Source organism: Denticeps clupeoides, unplaced genomic scaffold (genome assembly GCF_900700375.1).
Source record: "Denticeps clupeoides unplaced genomic scaffold, fDenClu1.1, whole genome shotgun sequence".
NCBI lineage: Eukaryota > Metazoa > Chordata > Actinopteri > Clupeiformes > Denticipitidae > Denticeps > Denticeps clupeoides.
In genome coordinates, this window is record NW_021629699.1 from 133,577 (window position 1) to 160,761 (window position 27,185).

The 27,185-nt window shown below is 40.7% G+C and overlaps 2 protein-coding genes across 3 annotated transcripts; one reads left to right on the plus strand and one right to left on the minus strand.

Moving 5' to 3' along the window:
- Positions 1-1,069: 1,069 nt before the first annotated feature.
- LOC114771955 (putative transmembrane protein INAFM2) lies at positions 1,070-2,061 on the minus strand. The gene has a single exon (XM_028965161.1). It carries the CDS (start codon positions 2,012-2,014, stop codon positions 1,547-1,549), a length of 468 nt encoding a protein of 155 aa, XP_028820994.1. The 5' UTR covers positions 2,015-2,061; the 3' UTR covers positions 1,070-1,546.
- Positions 2,062-5,597: 3,536 nt separating this feature from the next.
- LOC114771952 (1-phosphatidylinositol 4,5-bisphosphate phosphodiesterase beta-2-like) lies at positions 5,598-27,185 on the plus strand. 2 transcript variants are annotated; one of them, XM_028965156.1, is made up of 33 exons: positions 5,598-5,642; positions 5,776-5,853; positions 6,569-6,637; positions 7,286-7,294; positions 7,419-7,559; positions 7,930-8,009; positions 8,651-8,704; positions 8,830-8,905; positions 9,057-9,157; positions 9,345-9,511; positions 9,731-9,877; positions 10,366-10,523; positions 11,210-11,292; positions 11,716-11,800; positions 12,150-12,336; positions 12,444-12,523; positions 12,611-12,707; positions 12,869-12,953; positions 13,252-13,376; positions 13,916-14,067; positions 14,858-15,022; positions 15,189-15,288; positions 15,458-15,562; positions 15,699-15,760; positions 15,849-15,942; positions 16,048-16,449; positions 16,573-16,756; positions 17,157-17,298; positions 18,577-18,641; positions 20,399-20,458; positions 24,805-24,865; positions 25,556-25,642; positions 26,418-27,185. In XM_028965156.1, the coding sequence occupies exons 1-33, from the start codon at positions 5,631-5,633 to the stop codon at positions 26,586-26,588; spliced, it is 3,684 nt and encodes a 1,227-aa protein (XP_028820989.1). In that variant the 5' UTR covers positions 5,598-5,630; the 3' UTR covers positions 26,589-27,185. The 2 variants fall into 2 exon arrangements, with proteins under 2 accessions (XP_028820989.1, XP_028820990.1); XM_028965157.1 differs by having other exon boundaries at positions 24,808-24,865.

Sequence of the window (27,185 nt, forward strand, 5' to 3'; positions counted from 1 at the left end):
TTATCTAATCATTCTTAATTATTAGATTAATTGTTCCCATATGTTTCTGTGTTTTGCATTTACCTTTGTGCATCAAAAAAAGTGGCGTCATGCCTGACTTTATAAGCAGAATCGCTAATATCCCACTCACATGTAGCCATCAGATTTGCATTATTTATCCCTTTTTTCCTGATAAAGAAAAACACTTTTGTTTTTTACAAGGAGCTTTATTTGTGGATATATACTGTGTACAGTAACTATTTTACTTTCATATTAAAAAGTAAGCTATCTAATCAGACTTTAGCATATACAGTATCTGCTCTATGTACATTACCAAATACACAGTACATTTACATGGTTATATGCACATACCTGAGCTTAACTCAACTAGATTCCTGTATCACAGGAGTCCTGATTAATTAGTATACAGTGATATTTAGGAGAAATGTAATGCAAACCCATTTAGGAGCTGCAGGGTCCTCTGGAAAATAAAAGACCATTTTAAATATAACATTCTGCTGTTCTCCTTTTCCCAATGCATCTCTTCTGTATCCCCAAGTCCAATTGTTTTTTTTTCAAGAGAATAACCCAGATGCATATGCACAGGCGTCTGGCCTTAGTACCTAGTTCATGAAGATGGTGTGAATCTATTAAGGCATTTAAAAAAAATAGAGAGAAGGTCGTGGCTTTTAAAAAATGACTGGTATATTCCATTTTTTAAAGTCCCGTCGCATGAGCCTTTGAAAATGTGTTATTCTGAGTTCCTGTGTGCCCTTCCCACAGCATCCATCGTCCAAAGAACTTGGTCATCTTGGGTCCGATCCAGCAGGGATCTCTGTCCAACACTTCTTCAATCCTGGTATCATGTTGGTACCAACCTGCATCATCTGGCATCCCGAAGCTGACAGAATATTCAATAGAAAACAACTTGCTAACATACGCAACTCAACAACCATGCCTGGTTGTTGCAATAAGCAAACTTCACTTAGTTGCATTTACCACAACGGCTGGATTGTTCAATTCTCATCATTATTGTTGTTTTTATTATCATTATTACTGTAGTTTTCCATGAATTAATATATTTGTTATGTGTTTATTATAGTTAAATATATGTGTAAATATCGATATATATGTTGACAGATATGCAAACTAGGCAATTCGCTTGCTATCTTTCTTCAGATAGCAGAAGAGCTGCAAATTTGCTAGTTTTTAAGGAATTGCCCCAAATAAAGGTGCATAGGCGATCAACAGGCAAACCTGTTATGGGGTTTTGGGGGGGGGGGGGGAATCTTTTACATTATGAAATATTTTTCCTTTTTCATTTGAATGCTGTCCAGTTACGAGCCTGTAATCTTGCCAAGGCTTTTCACGATCAGAGTTTATAATCCGCAGAATTAAAGATTATAATTAATAATTCATGTCCAGCTGCTGCGCGAGGTGACGTAACCATAGCGACGGGTTACAGCAAACCCAGCAGTGTTCACACCTACAACCCAAATATTGGGTGAGGGGGTCGTGAAATCTGACAAAATGGCCTCGACCCCGCAGGTGCCTCCCTTTCCTGGGCTCATTTGTCGCCTTGGTGCGTCGCCGGCGCCCGCGGTGACGCAGCGCCTCCCTGCGCATCCTCCTCCGGGTCCGGCTGGCCGGCTGCGGCGGCCGGCGGCCGGTTGTCCGCGTACAGTCCCCTGCTGGGCCCGCTGGTCCAGTCGAAAGCCCTGCTGCTGCTGCTGCTGCTGCTGCTGCTGATGCTGCTGATGATGATGCTGCTGGACTCGTTGGCGGCCGCCACGTCCGCCTGGGTGACGTTGCTGCTGTCTGTGGCGTTGGTGGTGGTGGTGGTGGAGGAGATGTTGGCCGAGATGTTGGCCGGAGCTGGGAGCTCCCCGGGTCTGGCGGCCGTGGAGGAGGCGCTGGTCGGTTTCCAGATCAGGCTGTAGTACACGGCCAGGATGATGGCCGCTAAGGACACCGACAGCACGTACGCGAACACCGTGGCCAGTCTCACCCACTTTTTGTTGGTCTTCGCGGCCATCTTCGCCTTCTTGTCGCCCGTGTAAGTGGCGGGCTTCCCCCGCTCCATGTTGGGGCATGAAGTCCCGCTCCCTCATGTTGGCCCGGTTTTTGCCGCGGTGCTCCACCACCCCGTCCGTCTTGAAGCTCGCTGGTTTTCCCGCAGTCCGAGAACCGAGGCCGAGGTGCAGAGCGACACGGGGAGGGACGAGCGCCGCCGCTTTTTCCTCTTTTGCCGCTCGATTGATCGCATCTAATCCATCGCCGCCTGGAAAGCCGGGAAAATCCGTTCCGGCATCGCGCCCGGTCGCGGCTCGGCTCGCATCCGAGCGCAGATCCCAGCGCGCCTCACTCGCCTCTTCTTCCTTCTTTCTTTCTCGATTCGCCGGGGTTTCGTTGAACGATGACGACCGAGACCGCGCGGTGTACACGAGTGTCCGTCTTACACAACAAGTGAAGCGGCCGGATCAGCTAAAAGCCGCGGAGGAGGGGCGGAGGGGCGTCTTAAAGGGCCGGAGAAACGGGCCGTTTTCCGCGATCGAAAGACGACATTTCTTTCGTGCGACGAAGCTGACACAACGCCGACAGACACCGCAAATCGAGTTTTGTTGTATGATTAAATCCCCTTTTTAACATGTCTTTACATGTCCCCGTGTCTTTATTTACACTGAAACAGATCCAAATGTTGATGTGTGACTCTGCTTTATGGTCCATAATAACCTGTTCGGGGTGTACAGCATATGCTTTACGAATTCCGCAACGCTATAAAATCGGTATGTCCAATAGTGTCTATAGCTGTGCGTGCGTGATAATCTATTAGCAGAAAAAAAAACTTCATAGATTAACACTTCTGGCGCGAAGTCCCACGCCGAATCAGCACCGTGGACAGCGCAGGACTATTTGCTGCTAATTAAGGACAAGGCGAGGAATTGCGACGCACTGACGGACATTCGTGTTGAACAACTTGCATGTCCAAAATGTCACCCGAATGTGATAAAAGCAGACCACTCTTATAATGGATTATTCAAGATACACCTTTCAGCAATGCATCTAAGTGAACGTTCCCATGTTACACAAACCAGCGACCCCTTATTTCTTTAAGAGAGTGTCATGTCATTAGAGTCAGATTACAGAAGAGATTTTAGTGTCTTCATAAATCATTAATGGCAAATAAAAGCAGTGTGAGCACATGGTAAATGGAATGGGCTTATTACTTGACACAGCTATTATTAAATCATCGCTCTCTCTGACATTATTAAATTACATAAAGAAACAAATCGACAGCCTAATAATATATTTTATGGAGGCAAAGTGTGGGTGGGATTGTAACAGGCCTATGTTTAAGAGGCAAGTTTAATAGCTGATCCAGCAGAGTAGGTATATTGGTTAATTCTGTGCCGCAACAGAATGAAACACAACTATGCCCCTGATAAAGCACTGGGGACATGCAAGATGTTTCGGTTTATATTGGCTTCTATCGGTGACTGTTCCCCTATGCATATATTGTTTGGTTGGCATTTTTCTTAACTGTTATGCTGCGATGCTGTGTGTGTATCATTGCTCAGGAACAAATGATAAATGTTATTTGCCAAAATAACCACACAAAATTTTGTCTTGTAACCTTTTATAAGAGACCTTGGTTCTTTACATGATCTTCCTCCTGATAATTCGGGGTCCTGGGCCCTCTTCTGTGTACTTTCCTCTCACATCACAGGATTCAGGTCAGGGGATTGAGAACCTTGATTTTGTGGTCTGTTAACCATTGTAGGGTTGATTATTATCCTGCTAGAAGAACCAATGATGATGATTTCCAATTTAAGTTTCCTGGGGATTTAATATGTCATGATATTATATAATACAATTCCAAACATATTTGGGTACTTGCTTGTCCTTCCACTTAACCCACATTGAGTGTCACATTTAGCTTGAGTGTTACAAATCATTTCAAATTTCATTCAAAGTTGTAGTAGTTGTAGGCTCTTTAGATGTTTCACAACTGACAGAAAAGTCAATTTTCCTGACATGTCATTCAAATAATTTAATGGCACTGAGGGCGGTCTGGTAATGATTATGGAGACTTTAAAAAATGTCTTGCTGAAATCCTTGAAGGTATGTTTGCCTCTCTTAACATTCTCCTGAAGTGCTAAATAAGCCTCCTATTCAAATAACTGCAATCAGCTTAACAATGTCCGGGTTAAATTGGACTTCTGCTTTTGTGCATTGTTCCACATTAATTTCATATTTCTAACTTTTTTACATGTTAGTCACATTAGGCCTGGGTGTGACTAATATTTATTTACTATTTATATAAAAAATCCTTTTTCACATCACCGTATAAATGGCAGTGTAGAAATGGGTTAAACCTAATGCATAGAAATCCTAATTCTTTGTTGTGCTCTGAATTAACTAGCCCACCCCATCCATTAACTGCCATCCATTAACAGTAATTGCCTTGAGGGGACTAGAATCCCATGCTGCATGGTGAGATATACAGTGCATCCGGAATGGATTCATGGTGCTTCCCTTTTTTCATATTTTTAAATGTTACATTCCTTATTCCTGACAGACCAGAGAATTTTTGCTTCTCATGGTCTACGAGTCCTTCAAGTGCCTTTTGTAATTTTTGCCTTTCGTATGCCCTCTCTACCATACAGGTCTACCTTGATCACTCAGTCTGGCCAGGCATCCAGACTGTCCTTCCATGATGGAGGAAACTGTGTCAACTGTGGGACATTATATATAAAGGGATGTGTCTTTCCAAATCATGTCCAATAAACTGAATTTATGGGTTATTGCATGTACAAGTTTGAGATAAAAAACATTTCTGGATGCGCATGAATAGGTTCATGCCTTCCTCATAGACTTGGTCCATGTTAGCATATACTATTAGAATGTGAGCTAATTAATAAATAAACAACAAATTAAATCAGATGACTGAAATGGTGCTCTGCAGGTGCCAAGTGACACATGTAAAGGTGCGTATCTTTGAATTCTCATTCATTCATCATATTTCATGTTGTGTCATGGCTTGTAAATATTTGAATATTATGCAAATTACACTGGGCAACGCGCACAGGACGTGATTCAGCTTAAATTACAATCATTGATCAGCAAAATCATGTATACATTTTTTTAATTATTGTTGATGAGGACCACATCAGGAAGATGTTAGTATGTATGTTTTTTTATGGGTGAATATTTATAACGTTTTTAAGACCAAACATTTTCATTGTGGAAAGAATGTAGCCTCCTGAACTTAATAACATGTGTTCGATTTATATCTGCTAGCAAACTTAAGTCAAGTTTAAGAAGAAAACCTAAAAATGCTGATTGCAACATTAAAATGTGTTTCCTGCACTGAAGGCACTAGCCAAGCCCTTTTCTCATTCTTTTCATTGCCCTCATTGCAAGGCATATTCTGAGGTAGCCACTCCAGCAGGCAACTTTGGCTGTCTGTTCTTTCTGAGGAGAAGAGACAGTGGTAGCAGAAGGTGCAGAGATGTTGGTGTAGTATTTAAAGTACGCCAAGTTCGGGTTCTGCTGCTGCAACACGAGAACTGCCAAAATGATCAAGAAACGACTATACCCTGCAGGAGCCAGAGGTCAAAGATTATTTAGTCAAAGGGGACAGGTTCACAATGTGGAAAGAAGTGAGTCATCCATCAAAAAATTATGTCCTTACTCTGCCCGTTTTATTCTGTATGCTAGTAAAAATATAGGGATTTGATCATTATGCTTGCTGAACATTTCATTTTATTTTGCTCTGTTAAACATAACCAATAGGACTCTGTGCGTACTGGACCTGTCACCATGAAGATGGACCCCAAGGGCTTTTATCTCTACTGGACCAATCAGAGCAAGGTGAAAAATCATTGTTTTAAAACTCAGCTTATGAACACTGATGGATATAGAGGCCTGGTATACAATTCAATCTATGTCTCTACGTTCTCCGACTCAGAGCAATGAATTGATCACAGTGGATGTAGGTGTAGGTATTTGACAGTGCTGCGTTATATACCCTCTAAGAGCTTTGTTAAATCCCTGCTAGAGCATGATGCAGTGATTTTCTCCACGGAGCTCAAACCTACTGTACATGGTATATGAACTCTGAGTTCAGATGTGATAAAGCCTAATGTGTCAGAAAACCGGTGTGTTAGGCTTATAACACAACAGTAGCAGTGTGATGACCATATTGTCACTATAGGACCTGAGTCAATTGCACATGAGAAGTAGCAGCATTATGATTGCACCTAATGAGGCCATCACCTATTTAAGCTTAGATGTGATACAAAGTGAGCCAAATAAGCAACACAACTCTTCAGGGAGCTTCACCCAGTTTCCAGGACAGTCATCTCAGACAACATCCCTGGAGGGCTGAATCACATCTTAGTGTTTTCCATCCTCCAGTGCACCTGATTCAGTGAATTAGAGGCCTGGCAATTAGCTGGTTAGTTGAATAAGATGTGTTAGAGCTATTTGGAGCCATTTTTGTGTGTGTATTAAATATCCTATCCTTATTTTGGTATAACTATCTGTAATTGGGCATATCTGGATTTACCTGACATATTTCCTGCAGGAAACACATTTCCTGGATGTTGCTACCATTAGAGATACAAGATCAGGGAAATATGCCAAACTCCCAAAAGTAAGTGACACAAATGTCCTTTAACAGCAAACATTGATTGCTGAGCTTCTTCAGAGATAGCTCTTTCCCATTAGTTAAAGTAACACAGTGCTTGAACACCAGTGATTGAATAGCCTTACTCAAATGCATTGCATTGCACTGAATTGAATTTGAGTGTATTTGCCTTGCCAAAACACTGGGAATAAATTCAAGCAATCACACACACACACACACACACAACACAACACACAGACACACACTCACCAAATTACTCTCAATCGCAACCATATGATCTCTCTGGCAGATCGTTGATTACAACACCTAATAATCACGGCAGTTTAAATGTCTTCCAATGTTGTTCCTGCCTTTTAGCTGTCTTCATAGATAATTTTCATATCTGGGTCCACTTCAGAGATACACATTGGCTTTATTTCCAGACAGAGCATGAAGTAAACATGAGAGTATAAAGATCTATCCAGATGTTTAACATGGCCCCGGCCGTATGCTGCAGCTGACCTGAGACTGTCTGTTGGCTGCGTCTGAATTTGCATGGCCTTTAAGGCCAATTTGCATGTTTAGACAGGGTGCATAAAACATGTCTGGCTTATGGAAAGCAGAAGCTAATCAATGCCTTGTGGATAATTCTAACATGTAATCTTTCTGCTACAGTTGACTGTGGTGAGTGAGAACAGTGACTGATCTAAAAGAATTCAAAAATATAAATTTTTAATAAAATATTATTATTTATTATTTTACGGTGGATACTGAATATTCATCCTAATTTCAAAACCTCTGTCAACAGCATCCTAAGGTTCGAAACGTACTCAACATGGATTTCCCGGACAGCAACCATCTAGCAAAAGCTCTGACCGTTGTGTCCGGCTCTGACATGGTGACCCTGACTTATCACAACTTTTTCGCTCAGAAGGAGAAAGTGTCACAGGTCAGATGTTCTGAGTGAATACAGTCATAATGTGTGGTTCAGAAGAACTTTCAGTGTCTCCATTTTATTTCTGGATTGGATCTTATAAGTGTGCCTACAGAGACTAGAGAGCATTTTAATTAAGGCTCTGTCTGGTTTATTAAGAGCCCCTCTATTTTCAAACCTCATAATTATCCCCAGCTTTCACACATGAAGGTCTGCTGCACACTTATGAAGTGCAGTCATCTTGGTCTGTGTGAGTTTTAGCAATTGAGTTTTATGAATTTCTGACTTTTTTAATACACAGTTATAATGGCCTTATGACGTCAGGCCTTGCTTCTTCATTTCTGTGTCTAACTCTGTGAGTGATTGTGTTGGTTGTTCGGAGCAGAACTGGGCGGCTGACATCCTTGCCATCGTCTATAACCCCCTTAGAGCTAATGCCTGCAGACAAGTCTTCCTGGACAAAATGTGAGTGACACAAGCAATGGAATAATGGCGTTACAATAATGACGTTACTGAAAAAAAGTACATTTTCAGTAATGGGTAATCTAACCAATTTCTGCCATCAATAAGATGTTTTCATCTGACCAGCCACAGGAGCATCAAAGCGTTTTTTGTTTTTTTTGGCGAGACAACCACATAAGTGACTGGCTAAGGTTGAGTTAAACTTCATGATAAAAGCAAAACCAGAGACAGAGGTGGTCTTTATCTATGTCAGTAACAATCAATTCATACCTTCAAGCTCCTCTCATCATCTCACAATTAATCAAAAATAGTGGCCAAGAACAAGGAAGTTGATATCAGCCAAACCTAGGTGCGGCTAACGTGAGCTCCAATAACAAAGATGGGGAGACAGAGGCACACCATCCACATTTTAACAACTTTCAACATTTTAAGTTATTATTCTGGTATCTAATTACTCTTATAATAACTCAGTTACTAACTCAATAATTTTTGAAAGTAGTAACTAATAACTATAACTTATTACTTTTGTGCCCAACACTGGACACCAGCCATATAATGCATGGCTAATTATATCAAGAGATGCTACATGGTGATAGAAAGAGCAATGCCCTTGTTTAATTTCTTTAATTCCACTTGTTTTGCAGATATGTTCGCATTTGTCTCCAAACGAACAAAGATGGCAAGATTCCCGTCAAAAAGTGAGAGACTGAGCAATACCCTGAGAATAACCACCGTCAGACCCTTTGCAATTGAGCCTTTGCAAGCACATAATCTGATTATCTGGATGTGTTTTTAATTGTGTTTTTTTCTCTTCGTGACTCAGTTTCTATAAGATGTTTCCTGCTGACAAGAAGAGGATTGATAATGCGTTAAGTGCTGCAGGACTCCCCAAAGGAAAGGTGAAGGAGTGGCATTGCACGTCTGCACAGCAGCCAGGGCAGCACAGAATCCTCTACAATCATAGCATCTCTGGGCAGAGAGGAGGGTAACAGGTATAAAAATGATTTGCTGAGCTGATGGGAATGCCTGTGTTCCTGTGTGTTTCTCCAGTTTGACAGCATTAAAGCAGATGTCCTGACTGAGGCTAAATTTAAGGAGTTTCTCATGCACTTCTGTCCAAGACCTGAGATTTATGAGATCTTCACATCATAGTGAGTAGCTGCACAAGTTTCTTTCCCAAGGAAATAAGATTTTCATGCAAATGCAATCAGCTACTTTCTCACCTATCACCTTTTACATTACTGGGGTGGGCAAATGTAATATACAGTTTAGAGCCAGGACCTCATGGAACTGCAGTAGGCTGTTTTGCCGATACAGTGTTTCTCCTTCCATCTGTAGTTCAGCCAAGGCCAAGCCCATCATGACAAAGGAGACCCTGGTCAAGTTCCTGAATGAGAAGCAGCGGGACTCTCGCCTCAATGAGGAGCTGTACCCTCCCCTTCGGATAGAGCAGGTCAAAGCCATCATTGAGAAGTACGAACCCCTCTCAGCCAACGTCAGCAGGGGTGAGTGCCCTAAGAGAAGGTGGTAACTTGAGCATTTGATCAATATTTGGAGAACATGTACATTATGAACAAGTTTAAAGACTACTCAGTTACTATTAATTATTATGCATATTTGTAGAATATTGGTTGGTAAGAGATAGAAATATTTGAATACATATAACACTGCAGACTTTTGGTATGATGATTTCAATGTAAAAGGCTGATGCTGTCTGTGTATAGGACAAATATCACCAGAAGGTCTGATGCAGTATCTGATGGGACCCCAGACATCTGTGATCATTCTGGACCGACTGGCTCAGTGTCAGGAAATGACCCAACCCCTGCCCCACTATTACATCAAATCTTCACATAACACTTACCTCACAGGTTGGGCTGCATACACACATCTTTATATAAACTTATGAGCCTTTCAGAAGGCTCGTAAAATGTGAATAATGCCTGTAACTGAATATTCACAATTGTTTCTTATGTACTTTTCAGATGTTCACTTGACAAACATAGACATTCACATACAGAATTGTGCTTTTAGAGAGGCAGGGAATCACAAGATGCTTAATTTTCATTTCAACTTATGTTTTTGGTTATACCATCCACCCACACTCTGCCCACTCCAACCCATGACAGAAAATGAAAGAGAAGAAGCTGTGTAGTTATGACCAGCACACCATTTTATCTGTGCAGCTCCAACATTAACATTTCTAAAATCTGAGTTTAAAAATAAGTCACATCAATGTTAAGTCACATATTCTGGTCGGGCAGTTAGTAAAACATCTGCCTTTCAGGGCTGACAGATGTGGAACTGGGTCTTCAGTGTCTGATGCTGTGATTATTTTGCTGTCATCGTGTACTTCCAGCGGGCCAGTTCTCAGGCCCCTCCTCTCCAGAGATGTACCGGCAGTGCCTGCTTTCTGGCTGCCGCTGTCTGGAGCTTGACTGCTGGAAGGGCAAACCCCCAGATGAGGAGCCAATCATCACCCACGGCTTTACCATGACAACTGAGATCCTCTTCAAGGTGTGACCTAGGAAGCTGCTCTGATGGCAGATGAGTCATCTCATCAATACAAAGCAAATCAAAGGGCGTTAAAAGGTCGACTGCAGAAACTGCCAATCACTTTGTTGCAATGCTGGCATTTTATTCACAGTTTTCCTTAAAGGTTTGTGTGAGTAATCTAATAAGAGGAGTTGCACCCTGTGGTAGGATTATTTCTAATAACTCTCATTCAGAGTTGGATGAGGTTTTCCCCTTCTCCCAGTTACTAGTGGAACCCGTTTGGCTCCATTTAGCTACTCTGCTCTAAATGGCTAGCTTGCTCTATGAATGTGTTTAGAATCTGGCCAGCCCTGCCTTACATTTAGCAATGGGTCTGCAAGCCAGGTGTCAGAGAAGATCAAAGTCTGCTAATGCAAAGATGCTGCAACTGGCTAACGTGCTGCTCAGTGTCTGGAGCTGCCAGCCCTCTCTTTACAATGAACAGGTGGCCTTTTAGGCACAATTAGGACACCCCACAGTAACCATTTAAGTAAAAGCGAGAGCAAAATCTAAATCTTGCATCAGACTAGCAAAACTTGAGTGCTGCAATAAAAAGTAAATTATGACCATCTATCAGTTCCAGACATATTAATGTGTGGATGTGCAATGTATCTTGCTCTGGGTCATCCCAAGGACTCACGGGTAAGGAAAGCTTTTCTCTTTGACAGGACGTGATAGAAGCCATTTCTGAGAGCGCCTTCAAAACCTCACAATACCCAGTCATTCTGTCTTTTGAGAACCATGTGGATACGTAAGGAACAAACCATCTTTTGTTCACTTAATTCAGTATTGGAGTGAATTCTTAAAACAGCAATAATTTCAAAATTCTGATTAGAATGTAATAATAACTGTTTTCTAATATTCTTATGGTACTGCTGTTGTATAGTAGCTATACAATTAATAGCAGAAAAATATGTGTTCATATGTTCTGCCTTCAAGCACTTTATTATACAACCTGTGTGGGAGATCAGAGGGCTGTGATTTATTCCTGGTTCTAGTTGGCCCCAGTCCATTTAAAAAAGTTCTGGCACTGTGGCCAACTGGAGTCAAATTAAAAAAAAATCCACTGAAACTGGAGGCATGCTGATTTGGTTTCTACTTCCAAAGAATCCTGTAAAAATTCTGCTTCACGTCATGCAGACAAAATTATTAATTAAAAATGTAAATTTTCCAGGGTGAAGCAGCAGGAGAAAATGGCCAACTACTGCAGAACAATATTTGGGGATGCTCTGCTTATTGACCCTCTCGAGAAATACCCGGTGAGCTGCATGACTAAATTTACATATGTAGTATAAACAGTTCTACACTTACCCTCTTTTCTTACCTTTCTTGACGTTCATGCTGCAATGCTGCCATTCTGCAAAGCTCTTTCTTTCTTTCTCTCTCTCTCGCTGCATAGTAAATGTGGAGGTATTTGTACTGCTGCATCACAGGTTCTGGGTTACAAAAACTCTTTTTTTGTGTCTCGTTCCTCCTTCTGTTTAATAAAGAAATGTTACACTGTTTCATCTATTTTTATTAAACCTCTAATTTGTAATGTCCATTTGTAATTTGTACTTGTAATAATTCCAAATGTAATATATCTGCATGCCTGCATGTATTTTATAGCTAAAGGCAGGCCAGCAGATTCCAAGCCCGTCTGAGCTCATGGGAAAGATTCTGATCAAGAATAAGAAAGGAAATTCAGCGGCGCCTAAAGCAAAGAAAGCCCAGGGTCCAGAGCAGCCACAGAACCCTGCAGGCACTACAGCAGCAGACCTCAGTAACAGTGGTGGTGCTAACCCAGAGGGCCAAGGTGGAATCTGATGCAGCCAGTCACTGCCTAGTTTCAGAAGTTTTCATTTTTTGTATCTTATACTGCTGTCATGTCATCTGTGATTTTTGTTCTGTTATAAATGATAGAGGGGGAGGTTCAAGAAGATCACGAGGAGCAGGAGGAGCATGAAGAACAGGATGAGGAGAAAATGAAGAACTCAGATGAGGTGCAAACCTCCCTTCATCTTACACAAAAAAAACACAATTAAATACCTTGTCCTCCTGCAAACACTTCCTCCTTAACTCTTTCCCAGGGTACAGCTGGACAGGAAGTCACTGCATTTGAAGAGATGTCTGCCCTTGTCAACTATATACAGCCAAATAAATTTGTCTCCTTTGACAATGCCAAAAGTGAGTTAAATGGATTGATGGGAAAAACTAAGTGTGTTTGTGCAGTTTCTAACAAACCACAACTGACATGTAATCTACTGAAACATTTTATGTTTTCAGCAAAACTGTAAATCCATAATGATGTACATATATTTAACTTAAGTGTCATTTTCAACATCCAGAGAAAAACAAGAGCTACGTTATTTCCTCTTTTGTGGAAACCAAGGGAGAGAGTCTCATCACCAAGACTGCTGTGGAATTTGTAGAGTATCCTTTTAAATCCACTTAACAGCACCTTTCTCTTAGATTTCTCTGTGTAAAATATATCTTAAGAAAAATTCTCTTCTTACCTTCGTGCCAGCAGTTATAAAGAGGGACCAAACAAATCTTCCCCCTTTCAAAAGAGCCGAACTAGCCCTCTGCTGGCACGAGCACCCAAATATAATGATCAAATCTTAATTTTTGAGGTGGAACATATAATTCAGATTTCATATTGCCCTGTTGTGTTATGTAAGTTATATCATTTGACCATGTGTTTGCACTGCTCCTATACCAAATGCTCCAGATACAATAAACGACAGATGAGTAGAATTTACCCTAAGGGGACAAGAATGGACTCTTCCAACTACAGCCCACAGCCATTCTGGTATGCAGGCTGCCAGATGGTGGCGCTAAACTACCAGACGATGGGTGAGATGTTCTTTGTCAGTTTTCCATTTTTATTAATAATGGTATTATATTACTCATGTTTAATACTGGAACATCTGTTGCAAATTTTCACCCCATCTGTTACTTTGCTGGATGCACAGATTTGTTTTTGATAATAAAGTGATTTCCAGCCTTAGTTTCAAACTGATTGAAATGTAGAGAAGGATTACGGGCAGACGTTAGCCAATAGGGGTCAGTCTTGCTCAGATGATAGACAGTCCTTATATATAAATATATATATATATATATATACACACACACACACACACACACACACACACATATTATACATACACACATATGTATGTGTGTGTGTGTGTGTGTGTGTGTATATATATATATATCATGACATTCCAAGCAGATGAGGACACAGAGATGGATTTTCACAAAGCACACTCATGTCAACTTCAATCATCACATGAATATCTCTGTGTCCTCATCGGCTTGGGGGGAATGTCATGATATGAAGTAAAACTCCTTATGACATTGAGATTTTGTTCTTGATATATTTGACCCTGCAGATTTCCCCATGCAGCTGAACATGGCTCTGTTTGAGTTCAATGGAAGGACAGGCTACCTGCTTAAGCATGACCTTCTCCGACGAAATGACAAAAAGTTTGATCCGTACACGGACAGAATCGATACCATTGTGGCCAATACTCTGTCTATCAAGGCATGTAGGCTTTTCATTTGCAGTATTTTTGATGACTAAATTTTAATAAATTATTATAATATCATATGGCACCTACTCACACCTAACGGTCACCTTCAAATTTATAGATAATTCAAACAGTTTAACCACTTACAGATATGCAATACTGGATCATTTTACTCAACAAACTGAGTATAAATTATAATATTTCGCTGCTTGTGTGAAAATCTGGAAGCGTTTCAGGCAACAATATGTGGCTTCTTTCTCCTGTACACTGAAATCCCAAATTATTGCATGTTGCTTTTTGCAGAATAGATTATTTCCAGAGCTGTTGCTCTCTTGGGTAAACATGGTCTATGGCCAGTGACATGTGTCACTGTTTTTTTTTTTTTTTTTAGTGTGTGAATTTGTAGTTAATTGCTATCTTTATTCATAGTTCTGTGTTTAGTAACAAAATAATTGGTGCTGTGTGATGTGTTCAGTTCAATGTACATGATCAGCTGCAACATAAATAAATCTCTTATTTTATATTGTGTATATCCCTTGCAGCTACACTGTATTTTCTGACACCTTTCTGTTATGGCCAGAATTAAGGATTTAAACTGATTGTGTTTCAGTAGGTCTACTGATTGAATCAGCGTTCTGAATGTTTCAAAAGTGAACAGAGGCTCCTTTCTATTGCAACTTTGATCTGTTCAAGAAAATTACCCAGTAGACCTTTTCTTAACTTTGTCTTTAACATCATACTTAGAGGACCTTTAAAGGTTATGGTGTTGACAATGACAATGTGATTCGCACTCTGTTACTACAGATCTACTCAGGCCAGTTCTTATCCGAGAAGAGTGTGAAGACTGGGGTTGAGGTGGAGATCATTGGGCTGCCAGGAGATCCCAAAAGGAAGTACCGGACCAAGCTTTCAGCTACGCCCAATGCCATCAATCCTGTGTGGAACGAGGAGCCATTTGTTTTTGAGAAGGCTTGTAACCCTATAAAATATCTTTGACTTTGGATTATGATCATAGATTCTGAAATTTGTAAAGATAAATTTTAATGCATTTAACTGATTGGACAGCAGAATTCTTTACATACAAATGCATGTGAAGCCACATCTTTGATATATTTCACTATTTTCACTGTATCAGATCCTGTTGCCAGAGATGGCCTCCTTGAGGATTTTGGTGTATGAAGAGGGGGGGAAGTTCATTGGGCACCGCATCATTCCCATTGATGCCATCCAATCGGGTGCCTATATGTGTGCAGTTATAAAACTACTCTGCTCTTTCTGTTAAACCCGATGACCCTGCCTTGACTTTTCTGTTAATGCTCAGAAAATTCTGTCTTAATTGCTGTTGTTTATGTTTGCTGACACATTGTTAATTTTAATTATCTGTGTGGCCTTCACAACTGGCAGGATTCCATCATATCTGTTTGCGCAGTGAGAGCAATGTGCCCCTAACTCTCCCAGCTCTCTTTGTCTACATTGAGGTGAAGGACTATATTCCGGCAGCTTTCGCTGGTAAAAAAAAATGGTTTCTTTTATTTCTTTTTCTGCTTCTGTTAGTATGCCCTCTACATTTAACAGAACAGTTTTATAAATTCACAGGGCCCAGTTTGGTAACAGAACTTAATATTCTGAATCTCATTTCATTTAGACTTCACAGATGCCTTATTCAATCCTGTGAAGTTTTCAGACAAACCATCGAAACCATCAGAGGTACATGACAACATAGCATGTCCTATTTGTAATATTTTAATTGGCTTTTTAATAACCTATTGTTATATTGCCCCGGCATTTTCTACAGTCCTCCACATATGTAAGCCCTTACGAGCTGCCAATCACAACCCCAACAGAGCCTGCAGGAGGAAAGGCATCAGAACCCCCTGAACCTCCTCCAGGTAATGAGGACACATTCGTTACACATTTATCAGGCATGGACCTTTTCTTGTAATCCTGCTGCACAGCAATTAAATTAAATTCAACTTTTTTTATTGATTGTCCAGATCCTGTTGGTCCAGTGGATGGTGATGGTGACTCTTTTGAAGAAACTCCTGCCACTGAGACTGCTGTTCCAGAGGTCTCTGATCTACCTCCAGGCACAGTTAACGGGGAAGCGGATCCCCAGCCTATCCCAGAGCCTGAGAGTGCTGCTGAAACTCCTAAACCAGCAGCTGATGAGCAGATTTCAGATGACTCGGAGACCACCACCATCCCTGCTGGCTCAGAGGAGATTCCAACCACTGAGGCTCCAACTGCACCAGAAACACAGGATGTATATGAGAGTCATGAAGAAGATGCTAAAAAGCACATGGATGAGAATTCTACTTCAGCAGCCGAGCCGAGCTCCACTGATGAACAGGATGAGGTCACTGTTACTGTGTCAGAGGCTGATAGCAATTCCTCAGGTATGGCCAACTCCACACTGCATCGATGCACTGCAGGGCATAATTGATTATATCATAATGACATTGCTTGGTGATTGTTCGGGCGTTGATAAAACCAATGAAGGCTCCCACCTCTGTTCCCAGATTCTTTGACCGTCACCACAGAGGAGCTGATACAACAGAAAAGCTACCAGAAGGTCATCAAGAGGCAAGAAAAAGATTTGAAAGAGGTGGAGAAGAAATATCAGAAGAAAAATGAGGAGCTTACGCAAAAATACAGCGACCTGTTTAAAGCCCTGAAAAAGAAGAATTCCCTGAAAAAGAAAGAGTAATTTGCCTCTAATTTACCTCTGTCCCTAGACATTCTTAGTCTATGGGTGTTTCATCTTTCAAGGAAACAGGTTTCACAGGAATCACAGGCCACACACCCAGCATAAAAATATTTTGCGGTTGTCATCATTACCAGTGTAGTTTTAGCTCATAAATGTATAATGTTTGATATAAACATGAAATGAATATCTTAATTTTGGTGAAAATATTCCTTTCCTTGGATTGGAAAGTAATTAAGTTATATGATGTGGGTTCTAAAGCTGCCTCATATTCACTTATGCCCCTGTGAACCATTTGTTTGCATTATAAGTGTAAAATGTTTAAGTGTTTTAAATGGTTTTTTTTGTACAACACACTCCAAATCCAGAGCCCTCTGATCTTTTACTGTCTGTGTACAGGGCTGGTGGAGTGCCAGTGGAGACTGGGCCTAAGAGTGACCGTGTGGTGGAGCTGAAAGGGAAGATGCAGGCTGAGCTCAGAAGTCAGTGGATTGAGCAGTACCAGCAACTGAGGAAGAAGAAGGACCAACATGCCACCGAGGTATTAGTGTGGAGCAAATCCCATCACCACTCCACCCCTTGTGCAATCAGCACTGCATGATGGTATTAAGAATGAATGTAATGATAAATGTTGAGGAGGTTAATCCAAACATCTGGGTCATTATTCTCCTCTATTTGTGAAATATGTAGCACAGAGGACATTTATATGAAACAGGGAACACAGGCCAAAAAAGAATGTACTTTTTGTAAATTATATAAGTAAATTGTAGTCTAGCGGCCTCGTAAACAGGAGGTCTTGAATTTGATCGCATCAAAAGCTGAGGTACTGTCCCCACACAATGCCCCCAGGGTGCCATTCATGGGTGCCCACAGTTCACAAGTACAAAGGGCACAGTTCATTGTGTGCTCTGTGCTGTACATCACAATGACAGCCACTTTCACTAATCCACCTACATTCTTCTGCTGGTGCGCAATTCTTCATTAAGGATGAAATAGCTCTGATCAAGCTGATTGGGTGCTTGCTAAATAAGCACTCTTCAAGCAGTAGCTTATCATGTCACATTGTACCAATAGAATTATGTGATAAAGCAGAATGACATAACATTCACCAGTGTATGCATTTTGTCCCTCATCTTATTTTCTCCTGGCAACACATTTCTCTAAATTCTTTATAGTACCTAATTATATAACCATGTGTAATTTTTTATGTCCATTTATTCAGTAGCTCAAGTACATTTTCACATTCACTCTACTATTCATATTCCACACAATACAATATGGCCCATAAACCCACAAAAGGCTGCTGCTGCATTTAAAGTAGGACAAAGTCTCTCTACACATAACCACTGCGGTGAGTGATCAAGGGCAATTCATGAGTGTTCCAGGCAAGGGAACTCATTTCTGCCTATGATTGAATCATCTATTAGTTGTTCAGTTTCTCCATTAGCAGTCAGGTACTGCTCAATTGTCTGAGGGGGGTTCTAATCATTTGATCTGCCGAGAGGGTTTTAGGGTCATATCCCCCGCATGAGCTGACCTGATGTCACAAAACACTCATTTTACCTAATTTTATGCTCTAGGGCATTACTATAGCATTAAGGGAAAATGTTCCTGGAACTGTTGAGATTTTAATTATGATAAATTTAATTTAATAATAAACATTCTTTGAAGATTTGTGTTGGAAGGGAAAGCTCCTGTGTGGCTGCTGAAAAGGTCTGAATCACTGTGAAGTCTTGTTGTGAGCACCTGCTGTGTTCCTTTGCTGTACTACGTGTCTGTGTGACTTCCTGTTTCCTGCATTCTGTTTCTTTTCTGCAAGTGCTTGGCCAAGTTGCTGGAGCTGGCCAATGAGAGACACAGCGGTGAAATCAAAGCCCTGCTCAGGTGGGTCTTCACACAAACTCTCACACACCAACACCCCTTTACACATATGGACGTACACATACACCTTATAAATACAAACCAATAAACATTACGGACACAAAGAAACTAATTTAACACATGCATTAGCAAACATTATATGGATACTCATGTATGCACATAATACATACACAGATACGTACTGTACTAGCATACAAATATATTCAACAAGATTTTTCTAAGTATAAGAAGTATAATAAAAATTTCCCCCCAATCATTTCACTATTTTGACTACACTCAGATTTAAATACAAAACACACAGACAACCCTTCTTTCGTTCTCATAACTTTCCTCAAGAGAAAACATGTAAAGGTAGAAGAACTTGAATGAAAATAAGCACTTGAAGCATGTGCATTAGTGCACACTTGACCTTTATGATCAAAGAACAACCCAGCAGTGAAAGATGAGTCACCTTGTCACACTGCTGGACGCTGAGCATCTACAGCTGCATTGAATAGCAGGGTGTGGGTGTTACTGCACACTTAGCTATGTGTGAGAGGGTGTGTGAATCATTTTGTAACTGTGTTTTTGTGTATGTATGCATGTATGTATACTTCTCTCTCAGGATTGAGAATTACCGACCTCAAGGCCCTTCTTGCCCTTGCCATGCCCCCATTGCCTTTGGTCATACGTATCACTGGAACTCATCACCGTCCTCCCAACCTCTAGCTCCCCTTGATCTAGGTTCTGTCCCCACACACCTCTCCCTGGGTGCCATTCATGTCTGCCCATGCTTAATAAAGTGATGGATTAAATGCAGATGACACCACCACTCCTGGTGGTGCCCTTCCATCAATTGTTCAGCAAGTTTCAGCTTTGCAACCATACTCCCCCCGGAACCCAAAGCATGATGCCACGCTGCCTGGCGGGTCATGGGAATAATAAGGCCGGGTCAGTTGGAACTACAATCAGAACTACGACGGTATCCAATTGTCTTTGATCTTCCAAATTCCGTTCTTGATTATTGAAAACACCCAACCAGGGGCTTCTGAGGGGTAACGTGAGGCAGGGTCCGGGATCCTGGCAGGCACCGAATGTACCATTGAAAGTTGATAGGGTGGACATTCGAAAATGGGCCACTGCCATATCAAAATCTGACTTCACAGACATTTCTTTGCAAATGAGACATGGTCAGTTTTCAAGATGACCTCTTCAGCCAACTTGTGCACTGCATGTATTAAGACTGTCTCAGAAGAGGCAGAGCATTTTAGCAGAGAGCAGAGAACTCTAACACCCTAATTCAGACTGACTTAAAATCAGTAGTTTCAGAGACAGTCTCTCGGAGCAACTCAGTATTCTGTTTCATGGGCGAGTGTGTAACCTATTAGGCTACAACAACATTATTTCAAATAAGGTTACCTGATTTTAAACAATTGTCTTAAAGAACAAAACTGGATTTATTAGTGACATTGATTTATCACACAACTCTTAACAACTACTAACCAGTCAACTACTACTTACTAGAATAACAACGTTGTTACTAACAGACTAACACTGAAACGCGAAAAGGTTGCCTATGGGTGTGTGTGTTTTTGTAAGGTTCTGCATGCCTTTTACAGGTGAGGACACAAGAGCCGTGTGGACTCCAGCAGCAGTGCAGTGATTTATCTTGAGATGCACTTTCAGTTTTAGCACAGAAAGGCCAATGCAGATAACGTGTAGTATCAGTGACATTCTGTAATAACAGTTTTTTTCCACCCCTCTTCTCCCCTCCTGCACAGTGAGAGCAAAGAGATGAAGAAGAAAGCAGATTCGAAACGACTGTGCTCCGAGAAGGGCAGGTGAGGTGACAGCATGGAGATCAACATTTTATCACCCAATGTGCCCTCAGGGCTTCCAGACTGGTGACAGACTAATTTATGTTGGCAGTTTCTGGGGACGGGAGGGGGGTGCTTCTGGTTGGGTGTCCTTAAACTCCCTGTAATCACTTATGTTATTTAAGGTGCTGCTGTTATTATTAATCAAACATCTTCAGCCTTTACCTTGATCAGCTGGTTTGAAAAGTCCACTTGGGTGAGCAGGGACGGTCCTAGCCTGTTTGGTGCCCTGAGTGAACACCTCCTTTGGCACCCCCCCACCCCACGGCACACACAGAGAAACATAAACATATTAAGAATTATGTATTAACATATTTTATGTAAATCTTTTGTCTGAACCATACTGAATTTAACCAGATAAACATATACATGCCTTTGACTTTTTCTTGTCTATCTTCAATTGGTGTGAATTTTTCCACTCCAGTATCAACATCCATCCTCCAAACATAAAGTGAAGTGATTGTCACATGTGATACACAGCAGCACAGCACACGGTGCACACAGTGAAATTTGTCCTCTGCATTTAACCCATCACCCTGAGTGAGCAGTGGGCAGCCATTACCAGCACCCGGGGAGCTGTGTGTGGGGACGGTGCTTTGCTCAGTTGCTAGGCCACCACTGCCCCTGTGATAGGATCACCCCAATGTATATGAATTGACACGTTTCGGTTTGTATTTTTTGTGATTTCACATACCCAGGAAAAATTAATTGTGATGTAATGAGCTTGGATTGACAATAATATGAATGAATGAAATGTGCTTTATTTGGAAGCACCCTGCCCCCCTCCCCTTTAGACAGGTGTGAGACTTCAGGCCAGCAGCAGCAGTAAGCAGGCACACTGAGGACCTCACATTCACGTCAAGCATAAATTGGTGTGACAGAACGTAGAGTACACAAGGGCGCTCCTTATTCTCAGCTCCTTACTTGAATTGCCTTACTTAAATATTGCAGGCTGCAATACAATTTATTTTACATGGAAATAACCATATTCATCATAAATGTGCACATGAGCAGTTCCCAGGTTAATTTTACAGTGAAAAATGTTTTGGTACAGAAAGGTATTAGTTGATACTATTTCTATACATCCTATTTTACCCAAAACAAGTGAGTTTTCAGAGCCCCAGAACCCATGTGAGAGTTAACACTTGATACCATTTATGATAGTTCAGAGTTTTGAGTGGGCACAGAGATCATCGCCATATTCAGATTTAAAAGGTTCTTCATTTCTGAAACAGATTTGCTGGCTGTCCTAGGAACTGTACCACCTACAATACGGGTATTGCAGCCTGCTGAGCAGTGTTTAAGGTAGAACTGACAACTCAAATAAAAATCTACTTCAGCGTTGTGGTTTACTTTGTGAGCTGGTTATTAGATGCCACTCCAGCCAGTCAGAGAATCTCCTGCCACCCCTCAAAGCAGCAGGTGCACATCGCAAAATGAGGGCGCCCTTACTCCCTGCAAACGGGGAAGAGAAAACCAATTGGTAGCTATGCAATCATGATGTCAGTGCAGTATGGGCGGTGCGCAAAAAAAAATATTGCCGATTCCCATGATGCCACCCCCACCACACCCATGTCACCCATGTCAAAAACCGCCACTGTGTTGGTGCTAGCTGGTGCAATGAAAGTGAATAGGCATGTAGGATGCCGTGACATGATGAATGTTTCCATTCTAAAATGTTTCCATTCCGGACAATTCTAAAAACCCATTCGCATGCAATCTTCAGGTCTCAAAAAGAAGACATGTCAGGGAATAGGGATGTCTTGTCACCCCACTTAAAACTGTTCTGTGCAGCTCTGATATGAAGAGGCAAAGCGTAACATGGTTTAGGTTCTGTCACCTACTGTGAAAGTTGGAATGTGCAGAATCAGATGTTATTATTTGGTAGATGTTGTCCTCAGTGCTCTAACTAGACCATGGTGGTTCAACAATTTAGAAATAACATTTTGAATTGGATCTTAAAAGGAAGCCAGTGCAAAGACATATGAGCTGGGATGAGATTGTCATGCCTTTGAAGTTGAAGACAACTAAGCCAACCCTTAATATAAGGTGTTGCAATAGCCTAGACAGGATGTGATTAAAACGTAGTTCACATTCATATACTAAGTGTAAAAACCAGTATAGAAAAACCTTTGATGATGCCACTACAAGTAATTATCTAGTCTGGTCTCCAACTTTAGAATTACAGTAACTTGTTTCAAAAACTGTTCAAATCACCATACATTTTAGACCATGCCACGGCAATATATATATATATATATATATATATATATATATATATTGCCGTGGCATGGTCTAAAATGTATGGTGATTTGAACAGTTTTTGAAATAATATAATATATATAATATATATAATATATTAGTGTGTGTGTGTGTGTGGAATGAAAGTCTGAATATATGGAATGAAGTCTGAATATATGGAATGAAAGTTTGAACATATGGAATGAAAGTTTGAACATATGGAATGAATTCTGACGTCATGCAGTAACACCGCTAATAATTCTACCAACACTCAGCTTAGGACTACTGATGAAGAGATTTTTCAATATTTCCACATCAGGCGAGCTTCCCACCGCCATTCCTACATTAAACCTCCGTCTTTAAATACGGAAACTAACTTCAGCATTTTAAATCCGATATACCAGGCTGCACACACAAAGTTTATTCTCTTCTGTTTTACACTCGTCGCTGCCCGTGCGAGTGTCTCCGGTGCCGTTTTAACGAGTAAAATCTGTACCAGCGGAATTTCACCAGCTACACCGGGTTCATCATAAACTCAACTCACTATAGAGCACAAACAGCCACAATTAAGACACAAAGGTTCTGCTAACTTTAAAAAGTGCAGATTACATTAATGTATAGAATAGAATAAAATTTGTGTGTGCAGCCTGAATCTAAACATTGCATGGCGCGCTGGGATCAGGCAGCGCTGGTATATCGGATTTAAAATGCTGAAGTTAGTTTGTCCTGTAATTCCTCCCCGTTTACTTACCTCCGTTTCCGTATTAATGGACGGAGGTTGTAGGTAGGAATGGCGGTGGGAAGCTTCGGTCAGTGTGGATTCTTGATGAATAAGCAGCTACTGTCGCTGCATTAGGTCTTCCACGGTGAAACATTGAATAAATCTCTCTGCTGAATGCTGGTAGATTTATTAGCAGTGTTACTGCAAGCATTAGCCAGAGTGTTTATTATGTCGTCGCTGTTTAAAACTGCTGCCACTGGGTTTAGTTCAGCCTCACTCGTGGTGAGGAACAATTCACCTGTTTAGCAAATTAACATTCTCAAAATGGCGCCAACGTCTTGGTGACGTCAGATTTCATTCCATATATTCAGACTTTCATTCCATATATTCAGACTTTCATTCCATATATTCAGACTTTCATTCCATATATTCAAGTTTCATTCCATATATTCAAAGTTTCATTCCATTATTCAAGTTCATTCCATATATTCAGACTTTTCCTGGGATGAATGTACTACCAGTCAAAACTCTGGATGCACCCACTCTGTAGCAGTTATGGACACTAATATAGAGGCCAAAATAATTATTTTGTTTATTGCATAATTATTTCATATTCCTTTGTATTCAGTTTTGATCTATAATCTAATAAATGCAAGACCCATAAATGAGTAGGTGTGTGCAAACGTTTTGACGGTTAGATCATGACTAAGGAAAAAAATGGCATTTTAGGGCATTTTTCATTTGCACATGTTTTGCATAAAAAAAGTCACATCCTGTTTTGGTTTTTAGTGTTGTTAGATGGGAGATTCCTATAAAGCTTACTGCCCCCTTGTTACATGTTTACCACTCCCAATGAGCACCATGTATTTACATTTTATATATGCGGAATTTATCTGACATCCTTATCCACAGCGACTTACAACCAGTAGCTACAGTAAAACGTCTTGCTCAGGAACAAAATGGTAGTTAGTGGGATTTGAATCTGTGACTTTGTATTATTCTGGTTCATAGGCAAGAGTGTTACTCACTAGGCTACTACCACCCCTGTGTTAGACCACCCCTAATGGCATAACATATGATAAACAGACTGTCAGTGTGACAAAATTATTTTGTCTTTTCGTACCTTGTTAATTTGTCCTAAGTGAATACCATATGTTATTGTTTGAAAATGGACCTGAAAGACTTCGACAGTCATTGAATCTGAAGAGTGCATTAGGAAATACACTGAGGAAGTATTCAGTCAATCTAACCCCTGGAGTATCTTACTGAGCCTGGGGATGCAGGCTGTTATTGTCATAAATTATAATCCAAATTATGTCATGGGCTGTTTTTTTCTTCTCTGCTACAGTAGACTGCAGAAGAGCATGACCTGTGACCAGGCTGAGGAGGCTGCCCAGGAAAACAAAGTGGTAAGAAGATCAGGCCGATCCAGCACAATGTGTTGAGATGAACTGTAGAACCTGTGAAAGAGAAAAATAGCAGTGGTCTTAATTATACTGAGGGACACACACCCACACACACAGTGCATGCAAACACGGCTTACTGTAAAAATCATTGATCCATACCACATTGATCCATACCACAGTGATTGATGCGACCAAGGAGAAAAATCGCAGCGTTTCGCGGATCTGAGGATGCAATGAGCTGACGTGTGTGTGTGTCTGTATGTGTGTGTGTGTGTGATGACTCAGTGCTCACTGCTGTTCTCTCACATATTTGCTCATCAGAATTCAGCCTGAGTGTATCTGTAGCACCAGACTGTCCATTAGACATCTTTCTGTTTTTTTCTTCTTACTGCAGTGTCAAATAAGCACTCTTAAAAAGCCAAGGCTTTTCTCAAAGGTCACAGCGTCCACGTCCTCTGTCCCTCTGTTTTCTCTTTATCCACGTTTGAATTCTGGGAGGTGATAGCAATAACGAGAACAAATCAGAATTTCTTCTCAATTAATCTTAGATGAGCAACAAACATAATTATATCACATGTCCAGTGTGGTGCTCAAATGATTAATGTTTTGAGAACTAAGCTTCAGCCACCCACACATCCACCCACACACATACACACTCTTACATACCCACTTACCTACTACACTCTCTCACAGGCTGAAGACAATGGTAGTTCTGCAGAGGAAATGCTGCGGAAGAAGCAAGCAGCAACCCTTGAAGAGTTCAACACTCTTGTTCACAAGGTGAACACGCAGTTTTCTCTAAACCTCCTCAAAATTGGTCACATGATGTGTACGACTTTTTAATTTCCTCAGACCATATATTTACATTTACATGCTTCCAGGCAGATAATTATGCAAATAATGTTACAGATACAGCCTGTAAGTTTATATTATATATCTACCATATAATAAAACAGTGAATACTGTATATTTATCTGAAAAGCACCATTCCGCAATTGTTCATGTGACCATCTGGATGATGTATTTAAGGTTCCATAATCCATAACATTTTGGAATGAAGTCCAAATTACCATTTTTCTGATTAAGGAGGAGAATCACATTTTGGCCTATGCTGAAACCAGAAAGCGCAAATAACCAAATTCCATTTTGTAACTTGAATGTCAGGGGAAAAAAGACTTTACACCAGTGCATAGTTTTTTAGGGGTGTAGAATTTTTTTTGGGTAGAATCTCTTCTACTGTTGCATGTCACCTTGTGGAGCTCATGTCAAACCCCATCCATCTCTAAACTGCATAGCCACATATCCAAGACATATCTGTCATTTATATTCAATGTGTAATAATATCGGCTATACAGAGTTTAGAAGCGGAATTATGTATTCTTCCTGATTATATTTTTATTCAATGTTAAAACATATAGACACGGTTAATAATATTATCTGCATGTCTTTAATTAGTCTACAGGAACACACAAAGGCTCGAAAAATAAAGTTGTTGAAGGATTGTCTTTAATTAATAGCACTTTTCTTCTACTGTTCCGTCCTTGGATTGTTACAGATGAACCAAGACGCCCTGGTGGAGAATGAGAGAAAGATGAGGTCACTTCCTTCTGATCTGAGGGAGGCTGTGAATGCCTGTGTGGGCGTGCACTTTCCTGACCAGGTGGACCAGTCCTCCTCCAGTTTGTCAGAGAAGGGTGGTCATTATGGAGACGTTTTCCTGGGATGAATGTACTTCTCCTGTCTTCAGTTTCTTAATTATTGTCAAATGACATTAACCAAGTACACACAAAAATAAATATCTCAAGTACTCAATCCATTAACCACTCGATGGACTTCATCATCAAATCTGTATTTGGTAATCAAATAACTGGATAAGGTGTGATCACCGGTATCAGAAAGACAGAATTCATACCAAATATGTCCAGAGTGAGGGGCAAAAATAAAGAAAATGTCTTGAATGTGGCTAGAATGTGAACTCAAAGAGGTGAATCTAGCCAAGCCTTTTATTCTGAATGGTCCAACTCAAAGCATCTATTATAATTCCCAGCAGCCCAGTCCAGAATGGCTGCTACCACTGATCACTGATAAATTTACAATAGCTTTGTCCTCACAGGGTTCATCCTCAGCACTTAATTCAGTAACCATAGGCACATGGCAGAAAAAATACCTATATATCTTTATCTCTTTCAAAGATCTAGAGAAATTAATGTCACATTAAAAAAACAATTCTGCTTTTTTACAAAAGTTGTCCTGATTTTAGAGACCTAGTGGATTGAAAGTCAGAACCTGGAAATGACACAGTCACATTTCTGGTTAAAGGGTA

Excerpts from the sequence above, each read along its gene's own strand:
- LOC114771955 (XM_028965161.1), bottom strand. The coding sequence starts at position 2,014 with ATGGCCGCGAAGACCAACAAAAAGTGGGTGAGACTGGCCACGGTGTTC.
- LOC114771952 (XM_028965156.1), top strand. Across the intron at positions 11,293-11,715 it reads TTTGAGAACCATGTGGATAC|GGTGAAGCAGCAGGAGAAAA; the intron begins GTAAGGAACAAA and ends TAAATTTTCCAG. Across the intron at positions 15,023-15,188 it reads AGCCATTTGTTTTTGAGAAG|ATCCTGTTGCCAGAGATGGC; the intron begins GCTTGTAACCCT and ends TCACTGTATCAG.